The following is a 22499-nucleotide window of genomic DNA, read 5'->3' on the forward strand; positions in this document are numbered from 1 at the left end:
CGGAGCGGCTCGGTGGAGCGTGAGATTGGCACCAGGGGGTGCGGCACAGTGGTGCGTTGGCTCAGTGGAGCAGCTCTTCGGAGAGTTGTATTGGCACTACGGTGTAACCATGCCACTGGGTGATGTGGCCGTAGTCATGCGGTTGAGTTATTTTGAGTCTCAGATTGGATTTACGGGTTATCGTGTGGATTTTGAATTTATGAGTTTTAGCTGCTTTTCATATGTATCATGACATGTTATAGGATGACTTTATTGCATGATGTTGCCTACTGAGCTGTTAGCTCATTCCTACTATTTACATTTTGCAGGTGATGACATATGATTATGGGGATTACGGGATGGAGTGATCATGATGTAGTTAGCTAGTAGATATTGACTTTTTCTTTTGACTTATGTATATATGGACATTTGATATGAAAACTGGAATTTATCTTTAATTAGCTATTGATGCTTGATCTGATCTATCTGCCTTGCGTGCTTGCGGGGTCCGCCCTGCAGGTGCGCGGCGTCTGCTCGCGCCCCGGGCCCCGGGTTCGGGGCGTGACAATTTGCAGATGAGGCTGACCCAACATATTGCATGATATATCATAATTGCAGGCATCATAAGTTCATAATGTCATTTACTTGATTTATATATAATATAAGGTGGAAAATGGGAAAGACTCCTCGAAACATAAATGCTCTTCCAAAAGAACAAGATATACAACAAAGTTCACTATAAGTGATGGATATACTACAAGAGCATTGAACTAACCCTTTTCGCAAGTAAGCTTTTGGCAATGAAGGATCCAACTCAAATGCTCTGTTTGCATCAGCAACAGCCTCTGCACAGAAAAAAAAGGTTGACATTAACTTGCTATCCGTTTATGCCATGCAAAAAAATATTGATTATTGACGCAAAATAGAGATGGATAGCTTCTGAATAGTATTAAAAAAGAGAAAAGAAGAATAACAAAACAGTATTCTAAACTACAAAATGCTCAGAAGCAAGCTGAATATCAAATTTTTTATAGATTATAACCAATATACTCGAAACATCCTTCAATAGATTGTTGGAATAAAAACCTTGCAACATAGTTCTTACTTCACAATCCCTCTTTGCACAAATCACTTAGTTAAATATCATAATTTAATATATAAGCAAGAATATAGTCCTGCACCATGTTAGAAGATATTCTCCTTAACCATCATGGCCCATTTTAAAAAGCTATACTGTAATAATTTAACTGTGGCGAAACATCACTAAGATCCCAACCATCATGTTAGTAATATTAAGGAAATTGAATGAGACTGTCACGGGTACCACAATATACTATTTGAGCTTGTATAGCCAAGGACTGTCAGGAAGTAGCTCCATATATTATTCTGAACACATATAACCCAGGCCAGCTGAACTTTATAGTTGTAGCTCACAGAGCAGCAGCATGAGTTAAGTTGCTGTAATCATGAGATTAGGTTTTATAACCATGATGGTTAAAATAGATGGTCAAGATAGGGTCCACTGTGAAACAACTCCGGATTATTGATAGTGACTAGTGACCATCAAAAATGACTCAAGGTCATGCAATTATAGTTCACTACAATAACCACTTGATCAATAATGTAAAATAATTATTATGATTATCTTTCCGAAAAAGTCCAAATTGAAGTCGAAGTCTTGTCATGATCAAGGATCACTTAGTGGGTCCTAATAGGAAACTATTCAAATTCGGTAATCCTAATCACTACCATCTGAAGACTGATGTCATTAGAATCAAAAACTCTTGCATATGAATTATCAAAACAAAACAGCTTCTCTAACTCGTCTTCTCTAGAAAGAAGAAGAGAGAACAGATTGAATAATCATCCTACAAATTGAGGATTTGACCTGCATGGCATGAAAGTTCGTTCAATTTCTAGAAAACTCTATAAAACAAGATCCACAATTTTGGCACTGATGCTGTACCAGCAATGTCGGTTCAGTATGGTCCATATGGTATGCATCCCATGCTAAAACAACTCCCGACCTTTTTTTCTCACTTTCTATCATGGTAGCATTCGAAACTAGGCAATACAGGTCGGTACAATATGGTACGCATTGAGATTTTAGGCCGTACCAGACAGCACGGAACAGTTAAGCTCAATTCAGGTTGCTTGCAGTTCAGTACGGGCCAACTCGGGGCATGTACCAATCTGAATGCTGTTTTCATGCCAATTCCGACCAGGTAGGTGGCTGGTTCGGAGCAATACGACAAACATTGGTATAAAATTTATTGAAGACCTAACCTAAAAGTCAACCACTAAACAACCATAAAAATAGAAATCAAATCAAATAACTCCTTGATCTCAATTCCAAAATTCCACAGCTCTATTATAGGCCCCTCAGTCCCCTCAACAGCAAGATCAATCATATAATAACTGTCAGAACAAGCAGTGCTTTAAGAAGAGAAGGGATATCAAACAAGAGAAAGAAGAAACACAAACCAGTAACTATCCCAACAACTTTAATTCATTTGATGCAACTAGCTTTCGCAACAGGCAACAACTATAGCAACAAAAGGCACAAGAAACAGAGAACAAGAAAAGAAGAAACAAATGAAAGATCACGTCCGCGCAGTCCACGTAAAGATAGGCGGTCTTAGGATAGCGGTTTTGTCTAGGACTACATCTTTTTCCATTCATAGCACAGTCTTGAAATTTAAAAAGAAAGATTAACACAGCGCTGATGACATGGACAAACTATTCTGTCTATGAAAAATCAATCAGCCTGTACCAAAAAAAAAAAAGAAAAGAAAAATCAATCAGCAGTCGAAGAAGAAGATGACGATGAACAAGAAATCAAGAAAAACCATCTCCAAAATTCAAATTCACAAATCAATCAAATATATAAAGAACACAAGAATCTCACAAGAACCTAGAAATCAATGAACAACTAGAATCTCCTGAGAAACGAAGAGCAAAAAGACGAAAACCCTAGAAAAGATCACCAAGAAGTGCAAACACCTCTAAGAGCAATGTAGCAAGAACTGTTTCGGCTACAAAATGTCAATCAGCAGTCGAAGAAGAAGAAGACGAAGAAGAACAAGAAATCAAGAAAAAGCATCTCTAAAATTCGAATTCAAAAATCAATCAAATATATAAAGAACACAAAAATCTCGCAAGAACCAAGTAATCAATCAACAAGAGAAACGACAAGCAAGAAGACGAAAACCCTAGAAAAGATTGCCCGGAAGTGGAAATATCTCCGAGAACAATGTATCAAGAGCTGAAATTTTCTTCATCACCGGTGAAATTCTTGAGCTTGATATTGGCCTGGGCGCGGTCGGCGTAGAGATCGGCGTTCTTGGGGTCCAACTCCAGCGCCTGCGAGTAGAGATCCAGGGCGAGCTCAAAGCCGTCTTCGAAGAAGGCTTCCTTCGCCCTCTTCACCAGATCCGCCGCCATGGGAGAGGGGAACCGAGAGCGAGCGAGCGGCGAGCGCAACGAGAAGAGAGGAGGAGATGCGAATAGAAGTGCAACTAAAAGGCTTTAGAGGAGAACACCGAGGAAAGGAATTTAAAGAGAGAGAGGGGGAAGGAGGCCGACCGCGGAGTTGACTCAGGACTTCAGTCAAACGACCGTGTTACGGTGTTAGGGAAGTCTGGAATGCAGTCTCCGATTTCAGATACTGCGACAGCTCGGCGAACCAAGGGGAATAGAGAAACTGTTTACGTGCCGTCCGCGTCTGATATGGATCCATTTGCTAGGCTGACCCTAGGGTGGTAGACCCACCAAGATTTTTTGTTAAAGAAACGAATTTTATTACCAGGATGGATGTGAATCTAGAATAATCGAGTCGCATGTAGCACATACTTGTTTCCACTCTCCAACCTTAAAGAAGACCTAGTCAACCATTTATAATTTAATAATATTTGGAAAATGAATTGATGTTGCATAAACATTGACTTATTCAATTGAGAGTGTATCAGAATTCTTGTGTTCTCGAATAAAGTCATATTTATCAGCATCAGCAGTTATTGGTGAGTGGTAAGTAAAGGGTGGTTGGGGTTTAAAGATGAACTTGCCTTGTGTTGCTAGTTGAGAAGATAAAGCTAGCATGATGATACCAATGAACATATCCTTGATTGTTCATAAAACATTCTACATATAGCTTTTATTTTTTTTATTTCTTAAGAAAGGGAACAGGTATCTTAATTCATTGAGATCACGAAAGAGCTTTCACTTTGTTGATTCCAATAATTTTTTTTTTTTTTCGGTTGGTACGGGGGAGAACAACCTCAAAATCAAAATCTCAAAAGCACACCATAGACATGCGCATCGACAATATAAGACAATGCAGGAGGTAATGCCGATTTCTCCAAGTAATCAAAGGCTTTTTGTAAATCTTCATCTACTATCCTATCCGCTGCCTGGTTTTTAATTGATATAATACAAATTTCGTAGAGCAACCTCTTGGGAATGGACATAACTGGTTGCTATTATTATCAAATTCAACATGGAGCAACAATTTTGTAAAAAGTGGTACGTTAGCAATGCAATGTCTAGGTCTATCAAAAATAGAAAACATATCCAAGCTGCTTCAACTTGGTTATAAATAATCTTTTGCTACCAAACATATGTATTCATTGAAGCTCAGTCTCCTTATAGTGTATTATGATTAGTAGTCCATATTTCCCGGTTGAAAGTTTAACTAGTTCTTATATCAAGGACTGCGTTATGTTGGATGCCATTGTAATTTTTAGAAGTTCTATTATTTTGGATACAATGCTGAAGTTCGGCATCTTTCATAAAAGATGTTTGAATTTTTTTTTCTAGAGTTGGTGTTAGCTTGAGAGGAAGCCATAAAAAGAAACAAACATATGATGAATAGGAAAAAGGTTGACTCATAAAAGCCAATTTTAATGCACTTCTCAAATGGTTGAATCACGACGGAGTGTTCGCATGAAGGTTCAATATCGCCATTACTCTCTTTTTGAGTATTGTCATTAAAAGTTTTATTTCCATACTTACAAACTCAAAGAAGGCCCATTAGATTCTGTCCAAAACTAACTTAGTTTGAGATTTTGGCTTGTTTGTCATGCCTTGTGTTCCTCGTTTCAAACTTTTTGATTATTGTATGTCCAAGAAAAGAAGAGAAATCACACAACAAGTTGCATCATGGTAAGGCAAGTTTTAGTTGCACCAAGAAAAAGTCTTTTTTTTCATGTTACAAGCTTATACAAGTTGAACTAAAGTTGGCATATCTTTATACATCTTAGAGAATGGAGCAAGCATAATTTGTAAAGATGGGCAACTTTTTTCTTTACCCAACTTAATAGAAGCAAAGTTAAAATCGAGAGAGAAATTGAATCTGCTTGAGAAGAGGGCCCAAAGCTTCCATTAGTTTCTCGCATGGATGATTGTGTACTCCCTCGTATGTAGTAACAACAATGCTTGTATCCTTGGATAGACGTTGAACTTGCTTTTTCACATTGCATGTGTGCTGCGTGCATCGATAATAGCTTCTTTATCCACATAATAACATGGTAAAAAAGTCCAAAAATGAGAACAAGAATATGCATGAACTAAAGTGATCACATAGAAAGATAATGATAAAACTAATAAAAATTGCACAAATAGCAAGAGTTGAACACACACACACACACATATTAACTAAAGCAAAAAAGTCATGAATAAATGGAATTATAGCCAAAGATCAGGTCCAACTTGCACCAAAATAGAAGCTTAAGCATGTAATTTCATCTGACCTAACCTAACCTAACCTCGTTCAACATCACATGAAAATACTAACAAAAATATTCTCCAAAAAAAAAAATATTGTTATCAAAAAGAAACTAAAGTACTATTTCAAATATGTATATAATAATTGAAGTGCAACTAGTCTTTAGTTAAGACTTGATGAATTATTTTTTGGTCTTTAGGATATAGGTTTTCTATTAATTCATAAAATGTAAGTAAATCTAGTATCCTTTTTTTCCCTTGTCATCAACACTTTCCTTAATGTTAATTTTTCTTGTACTTCTTTGCTAAACGACAACCTCCATACTAAGATTTCTAAACCATTTTTTCCTTAAATCAATGAAATTTCTTACAAAGTATGCTACCTTAACTAAAATTAGCATCATCTAGACTAATTGCCAATATTCGTGCATTTGGTGGCTTTGTTTTCTAACATGTCCTAGTTTGCTAGTGTACACAAAGCAATTGATTCCACTTTGAACCAGGAAATGCACTATGCTTCCAAGTTACAACGGGTTTAAATGGAGTTAAATGTTGCAGATATAATGAGTATTAATAATCTACAGCGGCATGCCTATGAAATTCAACAACCTGGGTACATGGAGGATTATGATGTGTGGACATATGTATGAATGAACCTTAATTTACAATTGTATTTTTGAATATTTAATTTACAATTTAATGCTCAACAGAAGTAATCCTGATAATATCATAAACCATATAGGAGGCATAAAATAATGAGCCATTGCTCATTAGTAACCCATCTTTCAAAAAAAAATGTTAATTAGTAACCCCTATCAGCCTATGCGACTTGAGTTGCACGAAATATGCTACCACACATGCAAGATTACGCATAGAATCATGATGCAGCGTAATCTTTCTCTACCTTAAGCTCCCAATTTGGAAACCTGAAGTGAGCCTACGAAATCGAGCTAATCTATGATGAGAAGTGGTGATGAAAGCCCTATATATGGAACGCGTTTGTATGATTTTCCCTGAAGGTAACTGAGATACGCTGCTGTATGGATCATGAAACTTGTGACACCTCCCATTAATTTCTTGCATCGCAGGTAGTATCAGCTACTCGTTATCATCGATTACACTCTTCAGGTTATAAATTATAGTAGAAACACGTACACTGCATTCTTATTATTTGTTCTCCCACCTACTTCCATCTGTCTCTATGATCCATCATATTTACAAGAGATTTTGCAGGTGAATGTCATATGAAGGCCGTCAAGCATCAGAGAGTGAAAACTGGAAGGTGATGATAAATTTATCCCCTCTTGACGACAGACAAATTTTTCTTTGACATAGATCAATAAAAGAAATAGATTAAGATTAAACAGACCTGGGATAAATGCTGTTCTTCACCGCCTTCTGGCCATACTTCCTCCATCGATAACCATCATCGAGGATGTCATTGGCACTCCTAGTCTGGAATGCAAACCTCGGCCTGCTTACCTTCTTTGCCCTTCCACCCTTTCCTTTCTCCTTGCAGCAACCACCACCACCTTTAGTAGCATTGCCTTCGGCCTCGCTTGGTCTCTCCAGACTCTGTAACAATCCCGCCGGCGTCGGCTGCTGCAGTCCTATCGAGCTCGGTAAGAACAGTGAAGCCCAGTCAATTGCTGGCGCTTCTCCACAGCCTAGCGAAGAAGGCTCTTGTTGCTGCTGCCGTTGGTTGGAGAGACCGGGAGGGCAGTAGCCCGGTGGTACAAGTGGGGGTGAGAAGCAAGGATCGAAGTGGGGAAAAGGTGGTGCTTCTCCTTCCAAAGGTTCCATCAGACTCATACCAGTTTATCGAAAGGGTAGGGAGCCCTGCAGGATTTAAAGGGGAAGAAAAACGGAGAGATGATAGAATTTTTGTTCCTGCGGATTAGATGTACCGGAAGGTGGGAATAGGTTGGGAAGCGTCAACAACAATAGCCAGGATAAAAGGAGCACGCGTGTGACAGAGAACGCCAACAATATCTCAACTACTTTCCTTGCAGTTCAACCGCCCTGCCCGTCCTTGGCTATTTGAACTTTTCAATGGAGCTTGGCAATCACTGAACCATGGTTTGCACTCGTGTCTACTAATCGAAATGGGCGAAGAGGAGAGGGCCATTTTCTTGTGCATGCATGCAGGCACACGGCCAACTTCCTACCTTAAGAGTTGAGACTCGAGATGCTTATATTATATGTTTAAATTAAAAGTGATGATCTTTCTCTTATGTTATTTATGGTAAATATAAGGTATACAAATTAAACACCTTTTGGTAGAAGGACAGAGTTTGGTTAATAAATTAGTTAAACGGGACGTTGGAACAGTACGCTCCGTTTCTTTCTTATTCTTGGGATGAATGTAGGGAGTTAGATATTATTGGACTACTAATTATCAGAGGCTTGACTTTGAGGGAACACATGATCAAGTGGCAGGACTAATTCTTTCGACTTTAACCGGGAAAACTAATTTAAAGACGTACACAAGTAGTTGTGCTTTAGAGGGAATTTGTAGTTAGCGTCTGCTTGAAAGGATTGTGGACTGGGGGTGGAGAATATAAGTGGAATAACATGGATTACGTGTCGTTCACCTAAAGTTATCGCCCCCACCACGAAATCTTCGTCGGGTAAGAAATGCTCGGCCGGCATTAATCAGAATTTGAGGCTCTTCAATAACATTAGTCCGGGGTTTACGAGGAAAACCAACTTTGGATTACTTGGTTGCAAGTATGATGTGGATAGGATGGCGACCTGTCTCCAGAAGTTGCTGGTAGCTACGGCCCTTTTCAGTGGGCCCTCTGAAACATTCTGATGTGTTTCTTTGATGCGGGATGGAGCAGGATCGCGGTTATATCGTCCGCGCGAAATGAGGATTCACCTTCTTTTGCGCGAATTCACCGTTAGATCACCTACCGCACATATCTCAGAGTGTTCATGGTCTGGTGCATGATCCAACGGGAAGGAAGGTGAATCCTTCTTCTGCATGAAGGATAAAACTAGGATCCGTCAATGCATCCTGAGTGATAGATTGGTTTTGATAGCAAAAACCAATCCAATCTCCATTGGGAAAACTAACTGCATCATCTCAACTGAACTCAAAGAGTTCCGTTCCCTCTCACCTCTGTATCCCCTTTTCCCTCTGAGAAGGAAGATACGGGAAAAGACGTGGATGAGGAGCACCGTTTCACAGATCCCTTGACATTAAGAGAGGAGAAGAAAGACATGGACGCCACCTATGGGAAGCCATGGATGAGGTGAGAGAGAGATTGAAGGGTAGGAGAGGCGAGAAGAGGAGAAGAGGCTCGAATTCCTCGCTGAGAAGAAAGACACAAAACGCTGCCTCAAGGAAGCCATGAATGAGCTAGGAGCACCTTTGAGGGAGAAAGAGAGAGGAGATGTTGAATTAAATTAAATATTTTAAATCTTTTCTCCAAATTTAAAATTGGAATTCAAATTCCGCGTCAATAGGCTTTCTGCTTGTTTTGGCCTGCGTCTGCATTGACTTGGTCAATGGCCAAGTGTCAAGCATCTGCGCGCAAGCAAGGGAGCAAACATGGAAAGATCCTAAAAGAAAATAGGCTAAGACAAGTATTATGCATCCACGCGCAAGAGCAAGGATAGAATGACCCCCAAAGAAGGAAGGAAGCATGGGTGGCCAAGATGCAACAGGCCACAGGATCAAAGGAGCACAAGAAGACATATCATCAATTCGCGGAAGGAGAGTCTGCTTCTTTTGACGTGCCTGAGCCTATGTAAAGGGCTCTAGGGATCATTTCAAGACAATAAAAATTCCTATTCTTTCTCTTGTTCTTATTCTCTTCTCCTCATAATTTTAATTATTTTTCTAAGTTTCTTTTGAGCTATTTGCAAGCGTGAACGTGCTCTTCTTTTTTTTCTGAAGGCGTATTAATAGAAAAAATGTGGTTCTGTATTGGATCGTCGTATCTCTAGAAATCCGTGTCAGCGGATCCATGCGTGGGGGGCATAAACTTTTCTGGAACAGCGCGTCAGCGTGCTTCGATCCACAGACCAAATTTTTTATTTCTTCATTTTATTATTTTATTTTTAAGTAAATAATTTGCTAGTTTATTCTTCTTATTTACTGTTTATGAATATTAAAAATATTCAATTATTGATTTATCAATTATATTTGTGCATCTAGGCTAATAGGAGAGGCAAGGAGAGCAGTAAGGCTTGGATGCAGACAATATCTTAGGGAAGCTATGGATGAGGAGGACCATTGATAGAGAGATTGAAGAGAAGAGAGATAAGAAAAGTGCGGTAGGATTTTTGGGGGCTCGGAGGAGAGAGGAGAGGCAAAGAGGGACGGAAGTTTGTGATAATCCGTCGGGCTCTAATTGGTTCTTATTATCAGAATCGTCGGATCAAAAAATCCACGTGGCATCAAATTCCATACTGCAGAGACGAGGTCCCCGCACTTGGAGTTCATGGCGATTACTGAGTCGCAAAGTCGGCCGGGGTAGAGAGCCCGGTCGGCAGTGGAGAGAAGGTCACAGGGTGTGGCGCGGGTTTTGGGGGGCAGCGACCGTGCTGCAGGTGATGCTGCAGTATTGGGCAGCAGGGAGGAAGAATGGGGGGCTGATTTATTTTTAACAATTATTTCCATGACATAAACTCGAATATGTTCTAGAAGGACTTTTCACGATTGCCAAACGGAAGAGAACAGAGTGAGGTGTGGGGGCACTCTGGCCATGATAGAAGATAAAGCCTCAAGTCAGACGATTTTCCTCTCTATTTTTTCAGGAGATATCCGAGCATTGTTGGGAGGTTATAGAGGGTTGTTCCGCTTTCTTCAACACAGCTACAATGGCGGATCCTTGGAAAGACTTACTGATCTCGAAGCAATGAGATGCTTTGGAGCTCATTCACTTTAGGCCAATCAGTCTTTGCACCACCCTCTACAAGACAGTAGCGAAGATTATGGTAGGCACCATGAAGCCGCTGTTACCTAGACTCATTAGCCCGAAGCAATGAGCTTTTCTGGGTAGGCGGGGCATTATAAATAATATTTTGAACGCTCAGGAGTTCATGTCTGACTTTTAGCATGCTTCGTACCGGCAAGGACTCATGGCAGTCAAGCTCGATATGAAGAGAGCATATAATAGAGTCTGTTGGGATTTTCTATAGTATTCCCTCGAGAGCTTTGGTTTTCATAAAGTGTGGATTAGCTGAACATTGGGCCGTGAGAGCTTTGGTTTTCATAAAGTGTAGATTAGCTGGACATTGGGCTGTGTGAGGACTCCTTCCTTCTCCATCTTGATCAATGGCACGCCGATAACTTTCTTCTGCTCCATGGTCAGGCTCCGTCAAGATTGTCCTCTATCTCTATACCTATTTATTATTTGTGTTGATGTGCTTTCTCAAGCCCTGCGGGCTGCCTGCCTGGACTAGGCATTAGATGCCTACACACCTACCCTAAGGGCCGGACCAATCTCTCATTTGCTCTTTGCAGACGCTTGTCTCCTACTAGCCTAGGCTTCCATGAGGCACGCAGTGTTGCTGAAGCGGATTCTAAAGGGCTATTGCGCATTCTCCGGCCAAAGAGTGAATTTTCTTAAGTTTGTCATTTGCTTCCGCCCCAAGATTAAGCTGCAGGTAAAGCATGCCATCATAGAACTCTTGGGAATGAGAGAGGAAGAGGGGCCTTGGAGTATGGTGATAAGGGCCAAATATGGTCTGTGGACTGCTAATAGGGAGATCTAGGGTGGATGGAGGAGCTCCTTTATATAGAGGGAGATCTGCGTGTTAGCAATATATCATATAAATAAACAATAAATCTATGAATTCAATTAAAGGAAAATCTTAAAGGGAATAATATACATGCATATTATTCGGCATCCAAATAATTCTATTTCAATGCAAAATAAATCTATTCTAGCACAAAATAAATCTATGCATTTAATAAATTTATATTATAGAATTTCAAATCCTACAAATCTACTAATATTAAATTAAAAACAAAAGTAGAAGAAAGTAGCCTGATTGAAGGCAGGTCGAAGCGCGTAGACGCTGTCCCAAAGAAGTATTTGCCCCCACGTACGGGTCACCTTGGTGCGGGCACCAGAATCCAGAAAAGACTCCAATCAATTAACTCAAGGTCACTGTGGCTTTGATCGAGTCCTGTAAATAAATTCAATAAGTCAGAAAGCAAGCCTCAATAAGTCAGAAAGCAAGCCAAGTCAGGACATGTTGCATGTTTCTACCACCACCTTTGCACACCCTTGGAGCACCACCTCGGCATCCACATCAACATCAGCTGGCCACCTCACCACCACTCCAACCAATGGAAGCACGCCAACCAGGATGAAGTCAAGCATAAGGAGCCGACCACATCATCTCATCAAAGAAACCAATGCAACGTCATGCCACCTCATCAGAAGAACCAATCACCATGCCACCTCATACAAGTTGACACGTCACCCAAATTCAAAGTCCAAGAGGTCGGCCACAATTTAAATGCAAGAAAATTTCAAATGGGAGCCAACAACTTTTCAAATCCTCCCCCTTAAAGCCGGCCAACTTTCTTTCCTTTTCTCTAGCAACCAAGCCTTCAAATGTGGAGCGCCATTCATTATGTGTTTAAATTTCAAATCATGAGGAAAGTCTATAAATACCTCCTCATGATATCTTGTAATTTCAATTGATGAATGAATAAAAAGTGCTTCTTTCTTCCTTAGCAATCTTGCTTTGTCACCTTGAGAGAAGGTTGGGCGTGAGGCCCTTGTTCCAAGTTGGGCGTGAGGCCCTAAAGCCACTACCACATCCACCGCTGCCCTACCTCCTCTCGCCTCCTTTTTCTTTTGTGATTTCCATTCCCCTCTCACGCCAAAGTTCTAATCCCTATTTCTTTGCAGGTCCTTAAAGTACTCCATGTCATTGGGTCAATTATCCTTCCAAACCAATAGCAAAAGGGCCCTGTTGCAACGGAAGATGAAGCTTGGTCATCCAATCATCAACCTTCGAGAGTGAGATCAAGGATCCTCCTCCAAAAAAATTTCAGAAGTTCAATGTTTGGTAAACCTCAACTCTAGGTCTGATTTATTGAAGGAAGTGTCCTAATCAAGTGGTTTCTCAACCACAACGGTCCATTCTTCTAAGTCCTAAATGAATTAGTACATGCGGGTAACTAGTCTTGAAATTACTATGCTCATGTTAATGTTTTCTTATCCCATATGTGACTGAATTTTCTGCTGCTATTAGGCTAGTTAATCAACATAACTTACTGATAATCCTTATGTTTAAATCCCTCGCATTCATCCCGCATCATTTTTGGTATCAGAGCAAGGTTAATTAGGACACGCACATTGATTATGCTGAAATTCTGCACTTGCTGAAATTTCTGCACTTTCCTGAAATCCATTGATGCCAAAATCCTAGTTTGCATGCCTTATTAAGTTTATGAATTAAATCTGAATATTTCAAATTTTAATTCCGAATTTTAGTTATTAAAGTTGAGATCTGATCTCCACAAATTTAGGATTTGAAGTTAACAATTTCAAAGTTAAATTTGAAATTCTAGGTTTGGGCTCCAAATCTGAAATTTCCAAATCTAAAATTTCCAAATCTGAAATTTCCAATATGACTTTTGCATTCGAATTTCAAAACTTAAAATTTTGAAATATTAGATCTGAAATCCAAATTTGAAATTCAAAATTTGAAATTAAAAATGGGAACTTAAATTGAAACAAAAAAAAATTTGAGATTCAAAATTTAAATTTGAAATTTAAACTTGAAATTTGAAATTTGAAATTCAAAAGCTGAAAACTAAAATTCAAATCTGAAATTCAAAATTCAAAAATTTAAATTCGAAATTTGAAATTTGAAATTTTAAATCTCAACTTGTGTGGACATTTAAAATAGTTGCATCCATCATAAATCATATTAAGGGCACTCTAATTGCAACATGAGGGAAGGATTTCATCACCTTTCCTTAGCCCAAAACAACCACCCTCATAAATCTAGAACCTAAGCCTAATTTAAAACTCAACTAGCCAACTTAACTTAGAAACCACAACGAGTCTTTAGGCTAATTGAATTTGGCTAATTCCTTGCTGTCTAGAAAAGTTCCGATCAGGGTCGTGGCTACCATCTTATCTGCCCAGCCCCGTTAAGCGGTTGGTGTCAGCTAAGTATGGTTAATGGCGGTTACACGAACTCTTGGTCCAACTGGCCTGGGCAAGTGGTGAACCAATTTTGATTAGATAAGTCTTTGATTTAGATTTAGCAAACCCTAGCATAGGCTAGTCATTTTGTTTTGTCTTGAGCCTTGTATGACAACTAGATCAGGATCACCCTACAACCCATCACATACACAACCCATTGAAGCCATGGACCCCAATCTTGAGACCATCCTAAGGACTATGACTGAGCAGTTCAAACAATTGAACAATAGGTTTGATCAAGTTGAGGAGAGGCTAGGAACCCTAGAGGAAAATCAACAGACCCGCGTGGAACCTGAATTGACACCCCAACCCCATCGCCACCTTTTCACTCCTGAACATAATCAGCGACGACCACAACAGGATCATGTAGACCAGGATGAACGAGCCCTTAGGAGTATCAGACTTGATGCACCCTCCTTCGAAGGAAGTCTAGACCCTAAGGTATACATTGATTGGGAAAATGACATGGATCAATATTTTGAGTGGTATGAAATGTCGGAAGAAAGAAAATTCAAATTTGCCAAGCTTAGGTTGACACGACATGCAAGGTTATACTGGGGAAATATTGAGAGGATCACTAGGCAAAGAGAAGAACTACCTATCAATACATGGAGACAGATGAAAATTAAGCTAAGAGAGAAATACGTCCCATTATCCTACGAACAGAGGTTACTAGATCAATGGCAAAGATTAAATCAAGGAGGGAAAACTGTATCTGAATACATTGCCAAATTTGATGAGTTCGCTATGAGGTGCAACATAGTCGAGTCAGAAGCCGTAACCCTATCTAGGTTTAGAGCTGGTCTTAAGAAGGACATTCAAAGGGAATTGTTCTTAAGGGAAATTCATGATTTAGACCAAGCCTACCAGATTGCCAGAGACTGCGAACGATTCCAGAGGGGACCCATTTTTCGACGACCTGAACCCAATAGGATTAGCAACCCTGGAAGCAGGCCAAACCCAAGTTCAAACCCATCACACAGACCCAATCCTATCACTCCACAGGCTCGTAGGGACGACAAAGGAAAAGCCCCTGAAGGTAGAAAGGAAAACAATGTCCCTTGTTTTAGGTGTCATAAAATAGGACATTATGCAAGCCAATGCCCCACTAGAGCGTTACACATAGGAGAAGTAGAAGAAGAAGATCCTGAGACCCTAGAGAATTATGGAGAAGAAGTCTACGAAGCAGAGACCAATTTGGTAGATGAATATGAAGAAGAGGAAGAAATCATTGAGACGTCTGAATTTCTAGGAGTTGTGAGATGTATATTGACCCAGGCTAAAGAACAAGAAGATTGGCGTAGGACCAACATCCTACAAACCTTTATCAAAATAGGAGAAAAAGCCTGCAAAATCATCTTAGATAGTGGAAGCTGTGTCAATGCCATATCAACCAACACCATCAAGAGTTTAGGGTTGCCTACCGTACCCCATCCCAATCCCTATAAGGTATCTTGGATAAATTCGACCTCAATACCCATTAAACTTAGATGCCAAGTCCAGATACAATTCCAATCCTATCAGGAGAAGGTATGGTGTGATGTCCTTCCTATGGGAGTAAGTAGCATTATCCTAGGCAGACCATGGCTATACGATCATGATGCTACCCTGTTTGGATGATCAAATTCATGTTCCTTCAATCATAATGGAAAGAAAATTGTAGTTCACCCTACCCCACCTAAGGACAACATTAAGAGGGGAGCTAGTAGTAGTCTGAAGGAAAAGAAACCTGGATTGAACCTAATCAATGCTAAGGAATTAGAGCAAGAGATCAATGAAGGTTCACCCATTTGGATGTTGGCTGTTAAGGAGACCCTGGACCAAACCCCAGTAGCACACCCTCAAGAAGTGGTTGAAATCTTAGAGGAGTTCAAAGATGTATTTCCTAAAGATCTTCCTGACAACCTACCACCTTTAAGGGACATTCAGCATGCCATAGACCTAGTTCCAGGAGCCACCTTGCCCAATCTACCCCATTATAGGATGAATCCTTCAGAGCACCAAGAATTGCAAAAGCAAGTTGGCGAGTTACTTAGGAAAGGGTTCATTAGGGAGAGTTTAAGTCCTTGTGCAGTACCTGCCCTTCTGACCCCTAAGAAAGATGGCACTTGGAGAATGTGTGTAGATAGTCGTGCCATCAATAAGATTACCGTCAAATACCGTTTTCCTATTCTCCGTCTAGACGACATGTTAGATATGATGGCCGGAGCCACGGTATTCTCCAAAATCGATCTTAAGAGTGGCTATCATCAAGTAAGAATTAGGCCGGGGGATGAATGGAAAACCGCCTTTAAGACTAAGGACGGCTTATTTGAATGGGTAGTGATGCCTTTCGGTTTATCCAACGCACCTAGTACCTTTATGAGGATCATGACCCAAGTTTTAAGGACATTCATTGGAAAGTTTGTAGTGGTCTATTTCGATGACATTCTTATATATAGCAAAACAAAAGATGACCACTTAAATCACCTTAGACAAGTTTGTCAATCACTTAGACAAGATAGCCTCTATGCTAATCGAAAGAAATGTGAATTCATGACACATAGGACTATCTTTTTAGGATTTGTCGTGACCACTGAAGGAGTATCTGCCGATCCCGAAAAAGTCAAATCCATAATCGAGTGGCCAGTACCCAAAAACATTCATGACGTTCGTAGCTTTCATGGTCTAGCCACATTCTACAGGAGATTCATTAGAGGATTCAGCACAATTGTCGCCCCCATTACTGATTGCCTTAAGAGAGGAAATTTTGAGTGGACCAAGGCAGCTGAAAAGGCCTTTAGAGAGATTAAGGACAAGATGACACAAGCACCTATATTGAGATTACCCGACTTTTCCAAAGTTTTCGAGGTTGCCTGTGATGCATCAGGAGTCGGGATTGGAGGCGTTCTAAGTCAGGAAAACCACCCAGTAGCATTCTTTAGTGAGAAATTAAACGATGCCAAGCTAAGGTATTCTACCTACGATAGAGAGTTGTATGCAGTGGTCCAAGCCCTAAGGTACTGGAGACACTACCTTCTGCCACTAGAGTTTGTCCTATACTCCGATCATGAAGCCCTACGTTTCCTCAACTCTCAGAAAAAGTTGAACCCTAGACATGCGAAATGGGTAGAGTACATCCAGGCCTATACCTTCGTCCTGAAACATAAGGCTGGAAAAGAAAATCGTGTTGCCGACGCCCTTAGTAGACGATCTATGCTCCTCACTTCTGTTAGTACCGAAGTCATAGGTTTTGAAAGGCTCAAGGAGGAGTATGAACATTGCCCCGACTTTAAGGAAACCTACCAATCAATCCGTCAAGGACCCTCGAGCCAATTTTCCGATTTTACCATTCACGACGGATTCCTCTTCAAAGGAAATAAGTTGTGCATTCCCCGTACCTCCACCCGAGACTTTCTAGTTTGGGAAATCCACGCAGGAGGCCTAGCTGGTCATTTTGGTAGGAACAAAACCATCTTAGAAGTTGAAGACCAGTTCTTTTGGCCAGGTCTAAAGAAAAACGTTGCCCAAATAGTAGCCCGATGTCGAACCTGCACCACAGCAAAGCAACAACGACAAAACACCGGTCTATACACTCCCCTACCAGTCCCCGAATGCCCTTGGCAAGATATTAGCATGGACTTTGTGTTAGGATTACCCAAAACCCTGAGAAAACATGATTCAGTATATGTCGTGGTAGACCGATTCTCCAAAATGGCACATTTCATACCTTGTTCCCAGACTTATGATGCCTCAAAAATAGCTAAACTTTTTCTAAATGAAGTGGTTAGGCTACATGGTTTACCCAAGACCATCGTATCAGATAGAGACGTTAAGTTCACTAGCTATTTCTGGAAGACCCTTTGGCATATGCTAGGAACCAAACTCAAATTCTCCACTGCCTACCACCCTCAAACTGATGGTCAGACCGAAGTCGTTAATCGGAGTCTAGGGAACTTATTGAGATGCCTTGTCGGTGACAACCTAGGAAACTGGGATCTCCTATTATCACGCGCTGAATTCGCTTATAACAGCTCAGTCAATAGATCCACAGGAAAGAGTCCCTTTGAGATTGTCCATGGATATAAACCTAGGAAACCTGTAGATCTTATTCCATTACCCTCACATGCACGAGTCTCAGAGACAGCAGAATCATATGCACAACATGTCAGGGATTTACATAATGAAATCAGTAAGAAAATTGACATGAGTAACAAAGCTTATGCGCAAGCAGCTAATCGTCACAAACGGGCTAAGGAATTCATTGAAGGAGACTATGTAATGATTAGACTAAAACCTGAAAGGTTTCTCCCGGGAACTATGAAAAAATTGCATGCCCGCAGTGCAGGTCCATTTAGGATATTAAAGAAAATTGAACCTAACGCTTATGTGGTTGACTTACCCCTTGATTTTGGTATTAGCTCGACCTTCAACATCTCAGACCTTATAGAGTATAAGGGACCAACATTGATACCTAGTGAGCCTTTTGATCATGCTCCCATTGAGAGTGAACCCACACCTGAGTGCCCTCCAGCCACATTTCCAGAATCGAGAGATAGGGTTGAACATGTTTTGGATGATCAAGCTATCACCACCCGGAACAAAGGGTACCAACGCTATTTGGTTCACTGGGAGGGTCGACCAAAATCTGATGATTCATGGATTACTCGAGAGGACCTACAGAGACTTAACCCAGATCTCCTAGAAAAGTACCACAGCCAAACCAACCCCTGTTCGACAGAGTCGAATTCTTCCCACCCCGGGAGAATTGGTGCGGGCACCAGAATCCAGAAAAGACTCCAATCAATTAACTCAAGGTCACTGTGGCTTTGATCGAGTCCTGTAAATAAATTCAATAAGTCAGAAAGCAAGCCTCAATAAGTCAGAAAGCAAGCCAAGTCAGGACATGTTGCATGTTTCTACCACCACCTTTGCACACCCTTGGAGCACCACCTCGGCATCCACATCAACATCAGCTGGCCACCTCACCACCACTCCAACCAATGGAAGCACGCCAACCAGGATGAAGTCAAGCATAAGGAGCCGACCACATCATCTCATCAAAGAAACCAATGCAACGTCATGCCACCTCATCAGAAGAACCAATCACCATGCCACCTCATACAAGTTGACACGTCACCCAAATTCAAAGTCCAAGAGGTCGGCCACAATTTAAATGCAAGAAAATTTCAAATGGGAGCCAACAACTTTTCAAATCCTCCCCCTTAAAGCCGGCCAACTTTCTTTCCTTTTCTCTAGCAACCAAGCCTTCAAATGTGGAGCGCCATTCATTATGTGTTTAAATTTCAAATCATGAGGAAAGTCTATAAATACCTCCTCATGATATCTTGTAATTTCAATTGATGAATGAATAAAAAGTGCTTCTTTCTTCCTTAGCAATCTTGCTTTGTCACCTTGAGAGAAGGTTGGGCGTGAGGCCCTTGTTCCAAGTTGGGCGTGAGGCCCTAAAGCCACTACCACATCCACCGCTGCCCTACCTCCTCTCGCCTCCTTTTTCTTTTGTGATTTCCATTCCCCTCTCACGCCAAAGTTCTAATCCCTATTTCTTTGCAGGTCCTTAAAGTACTCCATGTCATTGGGTCAATTATCCTTCCAAACCAATAGCAAAAGGGCCCTGTTGCAACGGAAGATGAAGCTTGGTCATCCAATCATCAACCTTCGAGAGTGAGATCAAGGATCCTCCTCCAAAAAAATTTCAGAAGTTCAATGTTTGGTAAACCTCAACTCTAGGTCTGATTTATTGAAGGAAGTGTCCTAATCAAGTGGTTTCTCAACCACAACGGTCCATTCTTCTAAGTCCTAAATGAATTAGTACATGCGGGTAACTAGTCTTGAAATTACTATGCTCATGTTAATGTTTTCTTATCCCATATGTGACTGAATTTTCTGCTGCTATTAGGCTAGTTAATCAACATAACTTACTGATAATCCTTATGTTTAAATCCCTCGCATTCATCCCGCATCACACCTGGCAATCTTTCTCGGAGATACGACGACCCTACAACTTCTTCTTCGGCACGTCTCGGAAGAAGTCAAAGCGAACCCGATCGGACTTGCAGATCCAGCAAAGAGCGGAATGAAAAGAACAAAATAAACTTAATAAAAATGTAAAAACAAAAATTGGAAGTGGCTAAGAGGAAAAAAAATTTTTTTAGAATTTTTCCACTATTTTTCTCAAATTTTTCGTGCTACCAAAGAGATGAAATCACTTTAGCAAAAAAAAAAAAAAGAGATGAAATCAAGGAGTTTAAATAGGGATTTTTACAGGGGCAATTTGGTCTTTTGCGGACGCGTTTTCAAACGCATCCGTTTTCAAATGCGTAACGCCCGCTGGGCGTTACCTTTTTCTCAAATGCGCACGCGGCCCGAGATTTTGGCCGCGTGCGCATTTAAGTTTTTTTTTTCAACAATCCCCCACAAAAAACTTAAATAATTTTAAAATCAAAATAAAATGCTGGATATCTTATATTATGTAATAGGTATAGGTACCTTTCGGTTTGAACCTTCACTTAGTGACAATTGATTACATCTGTGGAGCCAAGGTGGCCTTAACCTTGAACCTCGGTCCATGGCTCAGATTAAATCCACAACACACATAATATAGCCCGATCTGGGTTCTAAGCGGGTTGCGCTGTTATGGCCATGCGCAGATATCCATCATGTGCTTTTTAGGAAATCGCCCATTTTCCATAATCGCGGCCTCACGACTGCACATATAGGTGAGTCCTAATAAGGAAGCTAGCAAGGAAGCTCCTGCCACTTGGGTCTCGGACTCATTAAGAGTTATACAAACGAACTCATCCTACCGCTTGCTTTTATGAGCACTAGCGCCATAGGGATGAGAAAAACATGAAATAGTGCTCCTCTTAGTCACACTCCGGTTTGTTGCTACCCATTGAACCTTTTAAAGTTGGGTTCCCACCGTGGTGATCTATCTTTATGGGCGAAGCCCCATCCCCCTCGACGACTCTAGAACTACTATTCTAGACAAGCCTTTAGTAAGCTGATCAGCCAAGTTATTTTCTGATTTAACAAAATTTAAGGCAATAACATTATTTTTCAATTTATATCTCAATGATTTATGACGTACTTTTAAGTGCCTGTTCATTTTTACATTAGCATTTTCTTGGTTGCATTTATCTATTGCAGATTTACAGTCACAATGTAAGGAGACAGGTGGTAAAGGTGACTCATCTACAGGAAGGTCTACTAGTAGATCTCTGAGCCACTCAGCCTCAGTGCTAGTAGTGTCTAAAGCTATCAGTTCAGACTCCATGGTACTCCTAGATATCAAGATTTGTTTGGTGGATTTCCAAGACACAGCAGCACCTCGTAGAAGAAAGACATATCCTGTGGTGGATTTAACATCTAAGGTGTCGCTGATCCAGTTGGCATCACTATAGCCTTCTAGAATAGCTGGAAATCCACTAAAGTGCAATCTATAGGACTTGGTACCCTTAAGATACCTAAGGATCCTTTCTAATGCTGTCCAGTGATCTCTATTTGGATTAACAGTATATCTGCTAAGTCTATTTACAGTATATGCTATGTCTGGCCTGGTGTAATTTGTTAGGAATCCTAGTGAGCCTATGATTTGAGCATATAGACTTTGAAGGATAGGAGTTCCTAAGTTCTTCTTAAGATGAGTAGAGGGATCAAATGGAGTAGAGACAGGCTGACAATCGGAATAATTAAATTTATTGAGTATCTTGTCAACATAATGACTTTGGGATAACTCAATACTATTTGCATTTCTAATTATTTTGGTATTTAAAATTAAATCAGCTTGTCCCAAGTCTTTCATATCAAACTTATGACTTAAGAATTGTTTTACTTCATCAATTATCTGAAGATCTGTCCCAAAGATCAGTATATCATCTACATAGAGGCACAAGATCACAAATTTGTGTCCAACTCTCTTATGATATACACATTCGTCTGTGTTATTGATTTCAAATCCAAATGTCATTATGGTTTCATCAAATTTCAAGTGCCATTGCTTGGGTGCTTGTTTAAGACCATAAAGAGATCTGACTAGTCTGCAAACTTTATTTGCTTGGCCTGGGGTTTTAAATCCCTCTGGTTGGTCCATATAAATTTCTTCATTTAAGTCTCCATTTAGAAAAGCTGTCTTAACATCCATCTGATGAATCACTAATCTATGAATGGAGGCTAATGCTATAAGGATCCTAATAGTAGTAATCCTAGCTACAGGTGCATAAACATCAAAGAAATCTACCCCAGGTCTCTGAGTAAAACCCTTAGCAACTAATCTAGCCTTAAATTTATCTACAGAGCCATCAGGCCTAAGTTTCTTCTTTAAGATCCATTTGCACCCTATAGTTTTACAACCAGGAGGAAGATCAGTCAATTCCCAAGTATGATTTTGGATAATTGACTGTATCTCATTGTCCACAGCTTCTCTCCAAAAAGGTGAATCTAAGGATTTCATTGCATCCTCAAAGGTAGTTGGAGAGTCTTCTATAAGAAAAATATAGAAGTCATCTCCAAATGTTTTCTCTACCCTGGATCTCTTACTCCTCCTTAGGTTCTGCTTCTACTTCTATTTCTCTTGTCATTATTCTACTAGAGCTACTAGCTATACCGCTATCT

General features: G+C 40.4%; 2 protein-coding genes across 3 annotated transcripts in view; both read right to left on the bottom strand.

Annotated features, from left to right (window-relative positions):
* The window catches only part of LOC103695535 (protein SGT1 homolog), a 40556-nt gene extending 37038 nt beyond the window's left edge, over positions 1-3518 (bottom strand). The window contains exons 1-2 of the mRNA XM_008776894.3: positions 3264-3518; positions 755-824 (exon numbers count right to left, since the gene is read on the bottom strand). Of these exons, the coding sequence (XP_008775116.2) occupies positions 755-824; positions 3264-3423 (230 nt within the window). The 5' untranslated portion in view covers positions 3424-3518. The remainder of the gene's footprint in view (positions 1-754; positions 825-3263) is intronic.
* A 1619-nt stretch (positions 3519-5137) lies between these two features.
* LOC103695537 (probable WRKY transcription factor 24) lies at positions 5138-7580 on the bottom strand. 2 transcript variants are annotated; one of them, XM_039117667.1, is made up of 2 exons: positions 7070-7579; positions 5138-5461 (listed from the first exon to the last, which is right to left on the bottom strand). In XM_039117667.1, exons 1-2 carry the CDS (start codon positions 7510-7512, stop codon positions 5446-5448), a joined length of 459 nt encoding a protein of 152 aa, XP_038973595.1. In that variant the 5' UTR covers positions 7513-7579; the 3' UTR covers positions 5138-5445. The 2 variants fall into 2 exon arrangements, with proteins under 2 accessions (XP_038973595.1, XP_008775118.2); XM_008776896.2 differs by having other exon boundaries at positions 5150-5483; positions 7070-7580.
* Positions 7581-22499: the final 14919 nt, after the last annotated feature.

Source organism: Phoenix dactylifera, unplaced genomic scaffold (genome assembly GCF_009389715.1).
Source record: "Phoenix dactylifera cultivar Barhee BC4 unplaced genomic scaffold, palm_55x_up_171113_PBpolish2nd_filt_p 000257F, whole genome shotgun sequence".
NCBI classification, from domain to species: domain Eukaryota; kingdom Viridiplantae; phylum Streptophyta; class Magnoliopsida; order Arecales; family Arecaceae; genus Phoenix; species Phoenix dactylifera.

Bases quoted from the DNA above. Each gene is read 5' to 3' on its own strand.
- LOC103695537 (XM_008776896.2), bottom strand. From the start codon at position 7,512: ATGAGTCTGATGGAACCTTTGGAAGGAGAAGCACCACCTTTTCCCCAC. The intron at 5,484-7,069 runs GTCTGTTTAATC...ATGTGGATAAAG, and splicing joins AAGAACAGCATTTATCCCAG to AAGCTATTATCGATGCACGC.